General features: G+C 38.6%; 2 protein-coding genes across 4 annotated transcripts; both read left to right on the forward strand.

Moving 5' to 3' along the window:
• The first annotated feature begins 1670 nt into the window (after positions 1-1670).
• Positions 1671-5246, forward strand: TRIM13 (tripartite motif containing 13). Of its 3 annotated transcripts, none has more exons than XM_014055326.2 (2): positions 1671-1836; positions 3584-5245. In XM_014055326.2, the coding sequence occupies exon 2, from the start codon at positions 3590-3592 to the stop codon at positions 4811-4813; it is 1224 nt and encodes a 407-aa protein (XP_013910801.2). In that variant the 5' UTR covers positions 1671-1836; positions 3584-3589; the 3' UTR covers positions 4814-5245. The 3 variants fall into 3 exon arrangements, with proteins under 3 accessions (XP_013910801.2, XP_013910800.2, XP_013910799.2); XM_014055325.2 differs by lacking the exon at positions 1671-1836 and adding an exon at positions 1843-2008 and having other exon boundaries at positions 3584-5246; XM_014055324.2 differs by lacking the exon at positions 1671-1836 and adding an exon at positions 1843-2025.
• A 6538-nt stretch (positions 5247-11784) lies between these two features.
• On the forward strand, positions 11785-18541 carry KCNRG (potassium channel regulator). Its single transcript, XM_014055310.2, has 2 exons — positions 11785-12485; positions 18099-18541. The coding sequence occupies exons 1-2, from the start codon at positions 11911-11913 to the stop codon at positions 18349-18351; spliced, it is 828 nt and encodes a 275-aa protein (XP_013910785.2). The 5' UTR covers positions 11785-11910; the 3' UTR covers positions 18352-18541.
• Positions 18542-18858: the final 317 nt, after the last annotated feature.

The raw sequence follows: 18858 nt of genomic DNA on the forward strand, positions 1-18858 counted from the left end.
ACCATCTTTCCAAGCAGCCTCCATGTCTCCAGTGTCTTTTTCCCCACTTGGAGCCGAACCCAGAAGGACATTTCTTTCATCACAGCATTAAGTAATCCCAACTGGTTTGCTGGGCAAGGACCCTTTCCTCATAAGTTAGAAGCTATATTGAAAATAACCCTTCTCTGGAAGGATTCTCCTCCCCTCCCCCGTTCAATCGTGTCCAATTCTCAAAGAATGCCTGTACATTTTTATACAATACAATAGAGTTGGAAGGGACCTTGGAGGTCTTCTAGTCAACCCCCTGCCTAGGCAGGAAATAGCAATAGCAATAGCAGTAGACTTATATACCACTTCATAGGCCTTTCAGGCCTCTCTAAGCGGTTTACAGAGAGTCAGCATATTGCCCCCAACAATCTGGGTCCTCATTTTACCCACCTCGGAAGGATGGAAGGCTGAGTCAACCCTGAGCCGGTGAGATTTGAACCGCTGACCTGCTGATCTAGCAGTAGCTTGCAGTGCTGCATTTAACCACTGCGCCACCTTGGCTCTTGGTATAGGAAACCCTATACCGTTTCAGACAAATGGCTATCCAACATCTTAAAGACTTCCAGTGTTGGGGCATTCCCAACTTCTGGAGGCAAGCTGTTCCACTGATTAATTGTTCTGACAGGAAATTTCTCCTCGGTTCTAAGTTGCTCCTCTCCTTGATTAGTTTCCACCCATTACTTCTTCTTCTACCCTCAGGTGCCTTGGAAAATAGTCTGACTCCTTCTTTGTGGCAACCCCTGAGATATTGGAACACTGCTATCATGTCTCCCCTACTCCTTCTTTTCATTAAACTAGACATACCCAGTTCCTGCAACTGTTCTTCATATGTTTTAGTCTCCAGTCCCCTAATCATCTTTGTTGCTCTTTGCACTCTTTCTAGAGTTTCCACATCTTTTCTACATCGTGGTGACCAAAACTGAATGCAGTATTCCAAGTGTGGCCTTACCAAGGCATTATAAAGTGGTATTAACACTTCATGTGATCTTGATTCTATTCCTCTGTTTATGCAGCCTAGAACTGTGTTGGCTTTTTTGGCAGCTGCTGCACACTGCTGGCTCATATTTAAATGGTTGTCCACTAGAACTCCAAGATCCCTTTCACAGTTACTACTGTTGAGTAAGATACCACCTACATTGTACCTGTGCAAAGTTCTTTTTCTTAGCAAAGTTTTTCCGAAGTGGTTTTCCCAGTTAAGATACCATATTCAGTAGCATATTTTAGGAGCTGAACATTAATAATCTGACCCCCACATCTAGGCTTGAAAGACTCTGAATGTTTTTCAAAGTTGCCAACTTTTAAGATTTGGGACTTCATGCTGGCTGGGGAATTCTGGTGGTTGAAATCCACATAGTTACCAAGTTTGAAAAACCTGGAGGAGTCCGTGTTTCTTGTGAAAGCAACCATTATGGGCAAATGAAAGCCGAAGCTACTAATTAATCTAGTGCTTCCTGACCTGCAAATACCTCTTAGCTAATTTTAGGACTCACTTCCCCACCTCCAGTTTCATCCAACAGAAAAGACGAGGCGAGGAAAAAGCCACTTCAAACGTGATTGGAGGAGAAGCAGAAACCCAAGCCATGCCCGCCTACGTCACGACGTTAAGGCGTAGTACCACGCCCGTAAAAATGGCCTTTCTGGGCAGCTTGCGCGGATGTTGTCTGTGGCCAAGCGGAAAAGGAGGGAGAGCGGAAGTCCCGACTCAACGGATCCTTATTTGGATCTGAAAGGTGTCCTTCGCGGCACAACCTGCAGTCTCGCGTGTTTTCCTGGGAATCAGGGGCGGGGCCCGCTGAAGTCGACCCGCAGGTGAGCTGGGCTTGGACGGGCGGGGAAGTCGTGCCGGGCCTCCCTTTTGGACGCTCCCCGTGGAAAGGAAGGAATGAGCCGGGCGGCGGGGGCGGCGCTGCTGCTACTGCAGCTCTGAGACAGGAACGGTCGCCAGGATGGCTTCTGTTGCCCCCACCGACTTCACTGCACTGTAAGCGTCTCTCGCAGGTGAGGCTGAAAAGGCTGCTGCTTCTGTCCCAGCAGTCGGGCAGTGATGGCGCCTGGTGGCAATGGGGAATTCCCAGACGCCGTGATGCGCCTCTAGCTGTGCTTCTCAGGGTCCACTATCCCTTCACCCCCAAACTACCCAGCCCGAATTCTTAACGCAAAAATCACGCCTTGTCCATTTGTATTTTGACGTCAAATGCCTCGACAAAACTGTCGAAGCCCGTTTGAGTGTGCTCTGTGTTGCCTCCTGGTAATGGCGCTGCAGTTTTCTTGGCAAGGTTTTTCCTTTGCCTCTTTCCAAGGTCGGAGAGACACTGACCCAAAAGTCACCCGTCTTTCAGTCTAAGGCGACTAGAGCTCAAAGCTCCTAGTTTGTAATCCGATGCCTTAACATTACATCAAACTGCCATTCATGAACCCCAAAATACTAGCTGTCCATATATTAGCCTTGCTAATTGTGTGAACCAGCCTCTGGTTAGTTTTTGTTTCAGTATATTGTGTAGAATCAGAGAATGAGGCCAATTAACCAAGAAGGGTTAAACAAGTGTTATGAATATATAGCTTTTTATTAAAAGTGGCTGAACATTGCTCTAGAAGGAGTGAAGGCCTCTTCCTTACCTGCTTTGTTTTAAGAAAGAAGGGGTTGTGGGAATGCAAATAGGAAAAAAATGTAAGAAAACTATAGGTCAGTAGTTACTAAAGTGGTGTGGGGACCCTGGGGGGGGGGTCCCCAAGATCCATTCCAAGGATCTGCAAAGTCAAATAAATAGTTTAAACTTTCTCAGTTTTAATTTATAATATAGTAAAGATCAATAGATGTAACCCACATAAATCAAAGCTCTTTGGAGTCATTTCTAAGAATGTGAAAGGGTTCCTAAACCAAAAATTTGAGAACCACTCAAATTAGCTAACGTTTGTATCATGGCATGGGGATAGTGCTTGAGAAAGTCTTATATCTTGAGCGGATAGCATTAGCCTACTGCTCTGAATTACCATATTACCATACCACTGGCAGGAGCAACTGGAATTTTCTGAAGCGGTACATTGTTTTTCTAGACAAAGAATTTAGAGAAAAACCTCAGAATCTGATAATAGCAAAACACTTTCATATTCTTCACAAGATAATTACATGGACATATCTATAAAACCATCAGAGCAGAGTTCACAGCAAGGAATTATTGTTCAGACTATGTTGTTCCTGCAGAGCCCTTGACAATCCCTTCTGGTGTTACATGTACCTACATCATTCCATTCCTACAACTGATATACATTTCAGCACCAATGGTATCAGGCCTTATGGACTGTTACTTATGTTACTGATCCATTTTTTTTTCTTTTATTTGAAGATGGGTTAGTCACAATAACATTTTCTACTTTTCCTTATTCATTTGCAATGTTGAAATTCTTGCCATTTTATTGATCTGGTAAAAAATAAATTCACCAAACTCTGTATGTTCTTTTGCAAAGTAGTTTTATGTAGAAATGCATGCAAGAAATTTCAGTTTCTTAAGACGGTGATTATGAGTATTAGTTGCTTATATTTTTATCCTTGTTATAGAGAAGAATGGAACTCCTTGAAGAAGACCTTACATGTCCCATTTGTTGTTGCCTGTTTGATGATCCACGAGCATTACCTTGTTCACATAACTTCTGTAGAAAATGTTTGGAAGGGATATTAGAGGGAAATACCCGGAATGTGATTTGGAGACCATCACCTTTTAAATGTCCCACGTGTCGAAAGGAAACTACAGTAACAGGAGTTAACAATCTCCAAGTTAACTATTCACTAAAAGGCATCGTGGAAAAATATAACAAGATTAAAATATCAACAAAAATGCCTGTCTGTAAAGTGCACAGTGGTCAGCCTCTTAATATTTTTTGCCAGACAGACACACAGCTTATATGTGGCATTTGTGCCACTCGAGGAGATCACATAAAACATATCTTTTGCTCTATTGAGGATGCTTACTGTCAAGAAAAGCGTGCTTTTGAAACACTGTCCCAAGTGTTTGAAGCATGGCATTGTGGAGATGCACTTTCTCGACTAGGAACTTTGGAAACCAGCAAACGAAAAGCTCTCCAGATGTTAACAAAGGATTATGACAGAGTAAAAGATTTTTTTGAGAAATTACAGTATACCTTGGAACAAAAGAAGAATGAGATTCTCTCAGACTTTGAAACCATGAAGCTTGCAGTTATGCAGGCTTATGATCCAGAAATCAACAAACTGAACACTATCATACAAGAACAGCAAACTGCGTTTAATATTGCAGAAACATTTAAGGATGTATCTGAACCCATTTTGTTTTTACAACAGATGCAAGAATTTAGAGAGAAAATCAAAGTGATAAAGGAAACGACATTGCCTTGTATTACTATAGACATCAAATCTACAATTAAGGATGTTGATACTAATCAGTGGGAACAATTTAAGCTAGCAGATGTGGATAAACTTTCACTACCTCAAGAGAAAAGCTCTTTCAATTGGGTGACAAATTCCTTCCTTTCACCACGTTTTTTTGTACCTGCTTTAATTTGTTTGCTGATGGTTGTTATTCAAGTATGTGTTACAGATTTTTGGGACAAAACTTTTCAGTATTGGAAAACACTTGTTTCTGCGTTTGGCACAGGTTATCTGACAGACCCAACAGAGATGGCAGATCATGCTATTTTATACTGGGAAAAAGTAGCAGATGGTGCTGCTGTTCTAAGTGAAAAATGTGTAAATTATATCCATGTGTTGTTGAATAATGTTGCCCAATTTGTGTCTATGTATAAACTTTTATAAATCTATTCATTTTCACGAAGCATATTTTCAAAAACCGTGACTTTGGTTTTTTTTTAATGTAAACATTTTTGATATTTGAAATGGTCTTGATAGTTCATGTATTAAACTATTCTGTAACTCATGTTAAAAGCTGACTACCTTTCTGATGTTTTCTGAAAGTAAAATTACATGACTTATTTTTTTATTAGAAAGTAATGTGTATAGTGGAACATATAAACCTTTTTGATTTATAAAGTGTTTGAATTTCAAATTGGAGTGTAAGTTGGAAATATGTTTGCATGGAGATATAATACACAAATAATGATTGTATATTGCTACCACAAATCATGGTCCTTCAGAAATATTGCAAATTTTGTAATTTGTTAATAAATGGGAACATAGGAAGTAACAAATTGTTAACTTTTGTATGTTTATAAGCAACTCAGTACAAAATGAAATTGAAACATCTTGGGCTTGCAAATCACAAGTTTTTTTTTTTTACAACTAACAGTTACAGCTATGTAGACTTGTCAATGGCCAAATCTATGGAATGTTATACAAGTTCATGCTGTTAGGGAGGTATGCAGTGTGGGTTCTGGATCCTGTTCCAACCGGTACGGTTGGAATGCACCTGGTGTAGCCCACATGGGCGCGCACAGCTCACGTATGCACATGCATTGTACCTGCCAGTGATGCTTCTGCAAGCCTCCGTGACGCTCCAGCTGCTTGGTGGAGTGTCGCACAGGTGCTGTATGTGCCGTGTGCGGAAGTGCCAAAGACTTTAAAGGACAGGTAAGGAGCTCGGGCGGGCAGGCGGGCCCTCCCGAGCACCAGGCAGGCTCTGGTACGCCTTATAGGGCGTACCGCCTGCAACCCACCACTGGAGGTATGTGTGAGAGAGTGTTTCAGGAGGAAATCTTGTACTCAGATGTGGGTCCCGCAGAAGTGAGGATAGAAAGTTCACTTTGGGCATTATTTACATGATGGGCATTGAGGTTACAGTGGTCAGGCTTAGCACATAGACTAGGCGGGACACATAGCCTGCTATGTTAAATCTAGTTCATTGTAAAGCTACATTAGGAGAGTCTTGCAAGTCTAAAAATATAGTCCTGTTACCGTCACTTTTACAGACTCAACTTGGGGGGGGGGTTGCTCTTCCTGAGTCTCTTGTTCTGCTTACTATGCCCTGTGGCTTGTGCTCACTCTTATTTGACCTTTGCTAAGTAGCATTACTTTACTCAGCCTCCCAAATTCCACATACCATTACAACAGTAGAGTTCTTTGCAAACAACTTTAATCAGGACCAGCAACTCTGCCACTAAGTGAAGTCATTAAATGAGGAATCGTATGGCTACAACTGTTCTTTCCAACTAGAAAGAGAAGACTACAGGTAGTCCACTCATTCAGTAATGATTATGACTGGTCCTCAAAGTTCTGGCTGTCCCAAAATCTTAATCATGATCACAATCTGGACATTTGTCAAGTGACTCATCTGATGTTTGCATTTTGCAACCTTACCTCCCAGTTTCCCACAATAGAGAAGCCAGCGGGAAAGTCACAAGTTGCTCAATCAAGTCTACTTACTTGCGCACCCTCCCCCAGCCCCTTTGCATTCATCTCTGCCACCTACACACCCTTCCAAACCCTTGATGCGCTCATGCCACATCTTCCCATCCCACTTAATTCCTTCTTACACAGCAGGAGCCATTTACCTTCCTGATGACCTGGTTGCAGAGTGCCTGGGACTTGCAACTTCCTGCTGGCTTCCCTGCTGACTTTGTATGTTGAAAGCTGGCAGGAAGTTACAAGGTGTTTACTTAATGATTCTTCATCAATAGGGTCTGCAGGGATTGCCATCGCTAAGCAATGCAGTCATGCGGCATGCTTTACAAATGAACTTAATAATGGAGTTCAATTGCCATCATAATTCTAGGAATACCTGTAGTTGACTTTTGTTTGCTTTCAAGGGCTGAGTGTCTTCGGCAGATGGAAAGCTATGTGATCAGAGTGGCAGTTCCAGAGTGGGAGTCCTAGGCAAACTATAGAAATGGCTTGCAATATTCCTTTGAAAAATTCTCTCCAGTTTCTCCAATGAGGGAAGGGGAAGAAATTTTTTTCAGCATTGTCATAACTTTGAATAGTCACTGATTGAATAGTCCATAAGGATGGTCTGTGTACAATGTGTACAACAACTAATGCTTCAAAGCAGGACTGGAAAGTTAGGCAGCTAGAGATGGGTTATAAATCATCCATCGTCATGGAAAAAGCAAAGCTTAATGCATTTCAACAGGATTATGATTTATTAGAAGAAGAAAAATTCCTAAGATCTGTGCTGTGCTGGATTTGGGATTTTACTAAGGGCAAGGGTGACCAATTTAAGGCTGACAATTTAAGAGGAGTAGGGAAGGAAAGTAAATCATTCTCCCCAAAATCAGTAGGCAGTGGGTAAAATGTTAGCCAGTGGCTTTGCATATTTTAACATACTTTTCATTTATAATGATGATTGGTACTACGATGATGTAAGTTTTTTAGTGTGTTTGTAGTCTGATAATGAATTTAAAGGGCTGAATACTTTATGCAGGTGGCCATTTCAGCTATAATTAATATACAAATGAGGATAACTACTACCATTTCATATATAGAATGATATCCAGGCTAGTACTGAGTTAAAAATTCAGTCAATCAGAATAGAGCTGGAAGGGACCTTGGAGATCTTCTACTCCAACTCCCTGCTCAAGCAAGAGACCTTATATTATTTCAGATAGATTACTGCCTTTTCTTAAAAACCTTCTGTGATGAAGCACCTACAACTTCTGAAGGCAAGCTGTTTCACTGGTTAATTGTCCTCACTATTAGGAAGCTCTTCCTTAACTCCAGGTTGCTTCCCTCCTTGATTAGTTTTCATCCATTGTTTCTTGTCCTGTCCTCTGGTGCTTTGGAAAATAAGTTGACCCCCTCCTCCTTGTGGCAACCTCTCAAATACTGGAATACTGCTGCCATGTTGTCGTCCCCAGTTCTTACCTCTAGGCTAGCCAAATCCAATTCCTGCATGTTTTTGTCTCCATGCCTTTAATCATTTTTGTTGCTCTTCTTTGCACTTTTTCCAAAGTCTCAACATTGTTTTTGCAATGTGGTAACCAAAACTGGATCCAGTATTCAGGTGTGGTCTCACTAAGGCTTTATAAAGTGGTACTAATACTTCATATGATTTGGATTCTATGCCTGTTTATACAACCAAGTTTTTTGGGCTGCTGCTGCACACTGCTGACTCATGTTTAAGTGGTTGTCCACCATGACTCCAAGGTCCCTCTGACAGTTACTGTTTTTGAGCCAGGTTTTGCCTAATCTGTACTTGTACCTTTGGTTTTTCCTGCTTAAAACCTTGCTTTTCTCCCCATTAAATTTCATTTTGTTGGATAGGGCCTATTGTTCAAGTCTATCAAGATATTTTTTGATCCTGAGCTTGTCTTCTGGGTTGTTGGCTATTCCTGCCAGCTTAGTGTCATCTGCAAATTTGACAAGTTCCCTTCTATCCCCTCTTCTAAGTCAATTAATGAAGATATTGAAGAGTACTGGGCCTAAGGCGGAACCTTTTGGTACCCCTCTGCCAGAGGTGGGCTGCACTTATGTTCACAATGGTTCACTGGTGTCAGAAAAAAATACATGATAAAATTCCATATTAATGAAAGGTTGTATATGTTTAAAATTAATTCTTTAATAAAAACTGAATGCTAAAAAATTTCCACAAGAAAAATCAAAACTAATTCTGTATATTGTATTTTTAACATGGTCCATGGTGCATGGTCAATTCCAGTTTGAAGGCTGACATCCGTGGCACCTGTCTTCAGCTCCTCAATGTTTTTTTGCCCTGGAGGATCCCAATTCACCTATGGAAGGCAACCATGCAAACTTAGGAAATGATGTAGCAGCTTAATTTTTTCAGACAAGACATAACTAAAATATAGTAGTAGTTTTAGTAGTTCTAGTTACTAGGCATAACTATACACCACAGCCTCTTTGCTGTTCTGAAAGGCTGGAGGCAGACTCATGATTAGAAAGTGACCAGCATCCCCTAAAATTAGCTATGAACATCTTAGAAACATGTAAGAGCTGAAACAATTTACTGTTGAATTCTTGAAAGTAACTATTCCGAGGTGGAATTAAATGGAAAATTAATGTAATTTCAATTAACTGGATGGAAGCAGCAGGAACTATAGAAAATTGCGTACACCTGTTAAGTAATCCCTAAGATCACATTTAGCATGGTATGGAATATTAATTGTTAACTTTAAACTGGTTTTCAATAAAAGATCAGAATCGGTTTATTTTTATTTTATACCTATTAATGCTTTAGATTTATCACCCAGGCAACAACTGTATTGTCATTGTAATAAAGAATGCCCTGTGATTTATAAGTATATTATTGTATGTATTTGCTTCACTTTGTTTTTACGTTTTGCTTGTTGTTGACCAAATAAATATTGATTGATTTGTGCTGTTTTGAAGGGTGTTTTAATGAAAAAAATCATCCCTAAATCATTTTCTTTCATTCCCTAGAAAAATACAATTGGATGCAAATCCAAGTATAATATGTACAATGTATAAGCAAGAAAGTAATTGAAGAGTTGGGGGGAGGCGTTACAGAACCAAAGTGATAATAGAAAAAAAAGCTATGGAATGGTTACAGTTATGCTATTTTATTATGCAAGCTGGCCTTGCTTTAATTTTAAAAGTCTTCAAAGATAAACATGTTTAAGAATAGATGTGATGGTGATTTGGCTGTGATATCTGTGACCCCATTGATTAAGAATGACTAGGATCATGTATCACAAGTTAGATTTGTTTTAAACTAGTTAGATTTGTTTGAATAAACAAAACGGATGAATTCATACAATCTTGTCAAGATGGATAATTTCACAAAAGCCATAATCTTACAGTCAACATCAATATTTAATAAATATGAATCCCAAAGGTGATTTTTTATGAAGCAACTGGTTTTTCTTTAAAGACATTTTGCTTGTCATCCAAGAAGCTTCTTCAGCTTTGATTGGATGGTAGGGAATGGAAGGATTTACACTCCTTGCAGACAGCTGGTCATTTGCATTCTTTACCTTTATGACATCCATGACCTAAATGACTATGAATCTCCATAGACGTTTAAATACTAATCTTGAGTGATAACTAATGGAAAAATAAACTAAAGTTTGGACATTTGCAACACCATAGTATAACTTGGTGGACCTATGGTTAAAGAACTTGGAATACTACTGAGTATTCCAATACATGTGGCATGTTCATTAAACTACAAAAGTAAAACTAAGCAAGAACAGCTCTGGGGAGCAAGACCATTAGAAGATAATGTAAGAAAACAATGCACCAGGAAAGAAATTATTGTAAAGAGTGGACCTTCTCCAAATTTTTTTTTATTGTAATGCCATTCTCATTGTCTGGAAGTTAAGTGATGGCAACTGAACTTTCTTTCTTGTTGGTTCAAACCAACAAGAAAGCAAGTTCAATTGCCATCATACAAATCCAGTTGTCCTAACTCAACTTCCAGAAAACACTACCAGATGGCTGAGCATCTTCATTGACATATTAACATTCTCATTGCCTGACTATAAATACATATGTTGCTGGATTTAGATACTTTAAGGTTACTGAATAATATGTATATATTAATTTGCATACCACTATGTATATTGCATATTGCATACTACCCTATTTAGGTTTTATTTACTTCCTCTGTTACTGTAATAAACAATTTGTGCTTCAGTGAAAGTATCTAATGACCCCTTTTATAAATAAAATTTGTGGGAAATTGATGAGAGAAATCTCTTACACTGTATATTTGGCTTCCATTAATTTTTTTTCTTTTAACAACAAAGTAGATTACAACAATTTTTTTCTTTTACAACAAAGTAGATAATTCAGAGGTCTGAGCCTCTCTTAATGAGCTTTATGGTTGAGTGGAATATGAACCTTCATCTCAATTAGATGTTAATATTCTTAATCACAATAATATATTGCTCTCTAGATAGGAAAAGGGTTGTGCACAAATACAAAGTGTGCATCAAGATGAGTTTGTATGCTGTAGCACTATACTGTAATCCAACTGTTGAAATACACACTGCCAAATTATTATTTTTTATATTCAATAATGTATCCTTTGCCAAATTGATTTAAGTTCAGAATTTAAGTTGAATCATTAAATCTGACTTGAACTTCCAAGTCAAATCTTTGCTTTAATGGATAATAAATACGGTAGCTACCAGATTCAAGAAACAAAGATATGGTCTGTAGTATTGTTTAGATAGCCTAAGATGCAACCACTATTGCTATATTATGAAACTTCAGTTCTGAATTTTCAAAGTTGATCATTTGCTTTTAATTTTCGACCAGCACAATATATAGAATTGTAATTCTTGTTGAGTAGCAAGAATAAGATTATTTGGGTTTGGAAAGTAATCAAGAAGAGATCCAGAAATTCAGCAAATAAATTCATTTTTAAACAACTCCACAGTCATAAGTTACCCTGACTGTGGGCAGAAGTATAGAGTAAGGTTGAATTTTCCATGAATGTTTTTGTGTATCTTCAAGTCAGTGTTGACTCTTGATGTCTGCCTAGACAAGTCCCTGCAGTTTTCCTAGCAAGATTTCAGAAGTAGTTTGCCATTGCCTTCTTCCTATAGCTGAGAGAGGGTGACTGGGCCAAGGTCACCCAATTGATTTTGTGCCTAAGGCAAGGCTTAGTTCTAACTATCTCCCAGTTTTTAACTTTTACCCTTAACCATTACACCAAGGCTACACCAAAATAACTACCTTTTTTTCAGGGGGGAAATAAACATTGAAGACTGGCAAATCTCTAGCAACTTCCTGAAATACCAGTTGTGAGGCTTCTGCTGTCTTTTTAAATCGTTTAGTTACAAAGTATCCGGGAGACCAATCCTGTAAACAATGCAATGTGTACATATATTGTTTTTGTTGCTGGGCAATCTTCCGCTTGTGAAGTTCTACTGTAAGTATAAGCAGAAATTGAATTAAGGGTGGGTTTTTTTGCATAAATTTGTATAATATTGGGATATATCTACTGCCAACTCAATTTTCCTGTGAAGAAGAGGATGAGTAATCAAGATGTAATTGTTTTAAATGTGGGTGGGCTTAAATTTACCACAAGGCCTTCTACACTACAAAGGTTCCCTGAGTCAAGATTGGCAAGAATGTTGAATGGCAATGACCCTGAATTTAAGTTGCTAAATGGCCAGTATTTTGTGGACCGTGATGGAGTTCTGTTCAGCTATATTTTGGATAGCTTAAGAACGCTCCAGCTTGCCCTACCTAGTGACTTCTCAGACTACAAGAGATTGCGGAGAGAAGCTGACTTCTATGGACTTTATTCTGTGGCTGATCTCCTACATCAAGAAAATTTGCTGAAACCCAAACCAGAGGTCTTAGAAATACGATTCTTGCTCCAGGAAATGCAGGGCTTTTTTCGCATATTTGGTTCCTGCAGCATTACTATTGATGAGCTGGCTGACCGGATCACAACCTTTTCAGAAAATTTTGTAGGAATGAGCTGGAAAAGTCATCATGTCCCTTCTCAGCAGTCACTATCTCCCCTTTCTTTGGAGAGGCCTTCTCATCATGATCTTGTCTTCCAGTGTGGCATCACCTACAGTGACCAATCTGTTGCAAGGTATTTTTGAAATTATTTCTGTATGTCACCTTAGAAACATTTTATAGATTCTTGGTTCTCAATGGAACAGGTAGAGTTACGTAGAAGTATGTCTATGGAGATTCTCAGTCATCCAGTCATGGTACTCCCAAAGATGCTTTTTCAAGAGGCAACGGGAGTTTCTAGTTTTTTTTTTTTTTAAATGTTTTGCTTCTCATCCAAGAAGCTGCTTCAGCTCCCTCCATTCCACACCATCCTGTCAGAGCTAAAGAAGCTTCTTGGATGAGAAACAAAACATCTTCAAAGAAAAACCAGAAAGTCTACTTGCCTCTTGAAAAAGTGCCTTTGGAACATTACATGGAAGTAATTATTACAAGTACCTGAACTTAAAATTAGTTGTTGATAATTTAAATACTGCTCTGGGTAAAATGGGTGTAAGCTGGGCTACCACTCTTATATTACAAGCTTCACTTCATGAACATAAGAGAGAATACAGTACTGTATAAAATGATGGCAGAAAACCATGAAGAGCTTGAAATCAGTTATTATTTACATTCAAGAATATAATATAAACCAACAAACCTACCCAAAGTAGCAAGATGAATAAGACTTCTTTAAATATAACTTTTTTTTTTCATATCTCCTGGTATCATTATGAAACCCTAAAGCCAGCTTGGAAAAAATCCAAAACCAAGGATCCGTCACTAAGAATACCTTTGTTCTCAGAATCTGAAATAAAAATGATGTCAGAAGAGTACAGTTTATTGCCAATCACATTGGACAAAAAGGCATTTCCAGCTACAGTAATTATGGGCTGCATATTTTACCTATTAACTTCAAGAATTATATCTAGTGAAGAACTATGCATATTATGGAATGCAGTGATTTCTTTCTTTCAGAAAAGCTATTGTATTATATAACTCAAAATAGCTCCAAGTAAAACAAAATGGTACTATGGTTTTGAAAAGTCAGAACCAGGAATGACAGCCACTATTACATATATGAATGAAATGGTTAACATCTTACTGAAAGGAATCAAACATAACCCAAGTAAGTCAGTGGATTCAAGAAGCATATTTGCAACATGGAGAGAAAGGAACATGTTCTATAGTGAAAATCCAAGCAATTTTTAAAATATCTTCTGTGAATTTCTAAAGCTTGGAAATTTCCAAATCCTTTCTTTAAATGACAAGTAATTACTAATGAAATCTGAGGGTAAATAGGAATTCAGGGAATAGAAAACATGCTGACAGATATATAATGGAATCTTACCTACGCTGTAAAAATCATTTTCGAATCAAGTAAATTTAGAGGTAGGATAAATCAAACCAAAAGTTGCAGCTATCTGAAGTTCTCCAAAAGTAGAAGAGGTCTTCTAATATGATACTGGAATTTAAACAGGAAAAATCTTTGTTATCAGCTCTTGTTCTCCTTTACAACTGAGAAGATAGCAACTCATTCCCAAGAGATATTTGCTTTTCAAGTGCTCCTAAAGCCACATCACAGAGAAGCCTTACCTGTGGTTGTGAAGTTAGTTTAACAGTGGAAGAATCAGTATACTTCAGTGGTGGGTTTCAAATTTTTTTGGAACCTATTCTGTGGGTGTGGCCTGCTTTGTGGGAGTGGCTTGCCGGCCATGCAACCAGTGGGGGAGTGGCTTGCTGGCCATGTGACCAGGTGGGAGTGGCTTGCCAGCCATGTGACCAGGTGGGAGTGGCCAAGATGATGTCAGCATTCCCAGCCAAGATAGAGGTATAAATTACTACACAGAAAAGAAAGAGGCATCCATACTCCTGAATTTAACTTCAAAGCAGTGGCAACAACTTAAATGCATTAAATAATAATGTTTGTTAGGGCTATGCACTGTTTTTGAATATATAGGAATGTAAAGCCCACAGCATCTACTTGGTACTTTTTAAAGCAGCGGCATTCTTTTTCCTGGATTCTTGAAATATCTACTTTAAAGAGTTGTGGGTGGGGTACTATATTTACAGTCTTGTATTCTTTTCAGTACTTTGTTTGGAACAGAATCCAAAGTACCATGCAGTCCTAGCATTTGTACTAAAGCTTGGCAAGTTATTTTACAGGGCTCTGAGCACTCCTCCAGATCTGGTCAATGAAGCAGATGTTCCAAAGTACTCCCATAACTTTCCAATGCTTTGAAATCCCACCAAATGATTTATACAAGCCTATTTCATACTTTCTTCTATATGGCGATCAGGGTGGTTTTGCATATGGTTCACAGGTGGTCTATTTTCCAAGTACTTAGAGGGCCAAGAACTGCCTTTCCTAGATTGCAGCTTTAGCTTCCTTGAATGTTAACACACCTTCAGGCCATTCAAATATAGACTAGCTCTGATCCTGGAACCATATCACATATTTTATATATTAATATCATATTCAATGTAATCATTATTGCTAAAAAAAACAGGCAGCAGTTAGAGTAGTTTGTAACAAAACATGGGCAAGAAACAAGAAGTTGATTCACCACCACCACCCCTATTTTAGCTTATTTCTGTCTTATCTAATATTTTCCTGCAATTCTTCCATAATCTAGACTATTAAAAAGAGTTCTACATAATGATACTTTTAAAATAAGTTTGATGTCCAACAGATTTCCTACTTATTAATATGAACAGGTTCTGGCCTGTTGCTTAAAAAAAATCATAAATATATCCCCAATAAAAAAGAATAGTATATTGGAGTACTGAAAAACTCAGCCAAATGGGAAAATCCAAAGAAAAAAATATTGGACTTCCTGCTAAGAAGTAACAATTTATATACAGTATGCACAATTCTTTTAGTTAAATTATTGCTGAACAATTTATAATAGTTGCATCAAAGTATTATTCTAAGATATTTACTACTACTATCCTACTTCCTAGATGTTCACTATTGTCTCCCCCCCCAAAAAAAAATTAAGTCCATGTGAAACAGTTTTGATGAAAGTTGCATGATATGAAACTTCTCTCCTTTGAAATAATGTTTGGATTTAATTTTCCAATGAATCTAAAGGAATGTTTTACACTTCCTTGTTACACAGCATTTGTTTTAGCTTTCCATAGCTCTCCCCAACACCAACCAAGGAAGATAAAACCACAGAAATCTAATGCTGTTGTGCACAGCTTTGCACTAAATTATCTGTATAGTAAGCCAAAAATAGTTTAAGATTATAATTAGCCCACCTGTTTCCCCCATTAACATGCCAATACATTTTTCTTGTTCAGAGACTGCATGAGATTTCCCAGTCTTTGCAAAATATCACACATCCACATAAAGGGAGCAGCAACTCCTCTGTGAAGGGGGGGGAGTTCGGCTTCTCTCTGCCATTTAAAGGCTGCAGCAGGGAGAATCCCAACTTTTTTCCTCTCCCTCCATTCACAGAGGAACTGCAGCTCCCTTTATTCTCCCCCTGGCCTCCTCCCTCCCGGGTGACCCACCTGAAAGGGACAGGCAGGCTGCCTCAGCTTCGCTGAGAAGACATTTCTGAGAAGAGAAACTTCTCCGGTCTGTCTGCACCTGAGCTGGTGGAGCGTCCGTGCGATCGGAGCAAACGCGTGGCTCACCTGCACTGGCTGTCTCCCTGGCAATGGGCAGTTGGTTGCAGGCATTCCACCAGCTCGGGTGCACCGGAGAAGTTTGCATGGCACTGGCAGGCAAGTTCTAGGGCGTCTGCTCGCCAGTAAGGGACCTTCCCGGACAGCGCTTTTCTGAGCACGGGGAGACGGACGGTGCAAACTCCTGCCTGTCTCCCCGTGCTCAGAAAAGCGATTCCATTTAAGTCCTTTGCTGGCAGGCAGGTTCTAGGACGCCTGCCTGCCAGTAAGGGACCTCCCCGGACAGCGCTTTTCTGAGCATGGGGAGACGGACGGGGCAGGCGTTCCGGAACTTACTTCTGGGTCCACCAGTGGAACCTCCTCTCACCGGATCGGTAAATTTCACCATCCGGTTCTCCCGATCCGGTACGAACCAGCAGAAACCCACCACTGGTATACTTCTAGAAGAGAAAAGGGGCAAAAAGTTTCTGATAACACAGTCTTGAGGGTGATCCTTGTTAGGAGCAGGAGAAAAAGAAAGAGTACAAACTTTAATCCTAGATGCGAAAAGTTTTGCACATCTTTGTGCGTGAAAAAATTCATTTCCACCATTTTTTCCCTATTTTAAAAATATGCAAAATGTTTCTCTATGGTTATGGTCATGTTGACCGTGTTGTGAAGTTAAGTACATTAGCCAATTTTCTATCCTTTTCTAATAACACTGATATAATAGTAAACCAAGATTCTTATATTTCTGTGAACAAATTTGATATTAGCACACATCTATCACTGTTTTGCCCTTCCACTCATATGAGCAGGTAAGCAAATCAATAAATTTGCTTAGCATTCTGAGTGGTATCTACAAAACAACGTAATAAACCAACTACTTGCCAGATCAACTTTAAAGAAGTTATTTTTACAGAAAGAATGTGAAAGAAAAAAGAAATTTTGTCATATATAAAGAGGTTGTCCTGTACATAAATAATACAGTAAAAAGGAATTAAATAGGTCTGCCACAGCAGATTTTTCAAAAGCTGCATTCGGATGGGGAATATGACAGGCAATAGTGAGGCAAACAGTGCATAGGGTTGTAGCCAAAAGTAAATGGAAATGTTATCTCTCCTAAGCAGACTCTAGAGGAGGACATATGACTTACCAAAGATATAGTATGTTTTGAATGAGGGTTTTGAAAGTAGCAGCTGGAGTGGAGACTCTAGGTTTGCAAATTCCCCATCTCTGATGGATAAAATGCCATTAGATCCATTGTTATTTCTTTTTGACTATATATCATCTAAATCATTGAGATCATAAACATTGATATTCTGTATGGCCACTGCGGCTAAAGATCTTAATGCAAGATATTAAAACTTTACCTGTTCTAAAACATTTGCTAAAGTAAATAATGGGTTTTGTACATATCATCCAATTAAGAGAAATAATATACAAATGTAAATCAAGCTGGTTCTGCTTTCTAAGATAAATATATCGTTCAGCTATTCAAATTGTTAGGCTTTTCTAAATGGATTTCTTTATGAAAATATACAGAAAAGCAATAGCAAACCCCAGGACCATTTCAAATGGAAAATGAAGCTAGATAAAATAAAATTTTAGCAAAGTATCAGTGATTATTATATAAAACATTTTATGGCACTTGCTTTTCAGAAGCCCAGCAAAATTCTGCACCTTTCACAATCTAAAAAAAACCAAAACTTTTATTCGTTCAGGACATTGAAGTTAACTTGTCTTTTAGTGCGCTTTAAACTTCTGTTCATCTTTAAAAATAAAGTCTATTTCAGTCTAGCTTGAACTCATGTGGCATATATTATTTTGGCGATATAGATCTGGCAATGTTTTTTGTAAATTCTCCCCCCCCCCCCCCAAAAAAAATATTCCAAACTAGATTAGAGACTTGGGATTTCTTAGAGGTCTGATAAAAATAATCTCACCTTGCTTAATTTTTCAGTACTAGCCAAGGTCAGGTAGATGCTACCTATCTGGGTTGAAAAATCGCACTGTTTAAAAAGTTTAACAAAAAGTAAGTGCATTGGAAATGCTTAATAAATTAATACTAACACATTTATCTCTTTTCTTTCTACAGGTATGTTTCTATAAAACCTGATAAGCGGAAGTTGTTTAATGGAGCTAATGTTCTTGGACTACTGATTGATATCTTACTCAAAGATGGATTTCGTTTACTAAGTTCTAGAACCATTTCAGCTGAGGAAAAAATTGAATGTTATTGTTTTGAAAGAATGAGATCACCAGAGTTCTTTACGATCAATATCACACAAACAAAAAGAGCTACTACTATGCAACCATCAAAACAAATCCAGATGAGCAGGTCCAAATGATACAATATTCTAAGAAAGAATGTATAAAGTATAAAATTATATGTCATCCTGTCTCTTCTTGGGGATGTGGATTGCCATATAAATTTGATAAATAAGCAATTATAATTGAAAAAGAGCAAAAATCTTGTTTGCAGCTTAGAATTTTTATTAGATTTTTCTTACTGAAATGACAATTAGGGTAAATTTAGGGAGATGATCATTGGCCCCAGTTTCAGCCATTACAGCTATTGATTGTTCACAGCAGTGGTGGGTTTCAAAAATTGTTCGAACCTACTCTGTGGGTGTGGCCTCCTTTGTGGGAGTGGCTTGCCATCCATGTGACCGGATGGGAGTGGCTTGCCGCCCATGTGACCGGATATGAAGATGCCGATGACACTTGTCAGAACCACCTTAAATTACCTCACACACAGCACTAGCATGCATAAGAATATGATGTAAACTTGTTTTTTAAAAGGCATTTTTGGTTTGCGTTAAAACAACTTCAACACACGCAATGTTCTGATTGTA

This window comes from Thamnophis sirtalis, unplaced genomic scaffold, assembly GCF_051295495.1.
Source record: "Thamnophis sirtalis isolate CommonGarterSnake01/CBP01778 unplaced genomic scaffold, rThaSir2_p1.2 scaffold_5, whole genome shotgun sequence".
Classification (NCBI taxonomy): domain Eukaryota; kingdom Metazoa; phylum Chordata; class Lepidosauria; order Squamata; family Natricidae; genus Thamnophis; species Thamnophis sirtalis.

Bases quoted from the DNA above. Each gene is read 5' to 3' on its own strand.
- KCNRG (XM_014055310.2), top strand. From the start codon at position 11,911: ATGAGTAATCAAGATGTAATTGTTTTAAATGTGGGTGGGCTTAAATTT. The intron at 12,486-18,098 runs GTATTTTTGAAA...TTCTTTCTACAG, and splicing joins AGTGACCAATCTGTTGCAAG to GTATGTTTCTATAAAACCTG.
- TRIM13 (XM_014055326.2), top strand. From the start codon at position 3,590: ATGGAACTCCTTGAAGAAGACCTTACATGTCCCATTTGTTGTTGCCTG.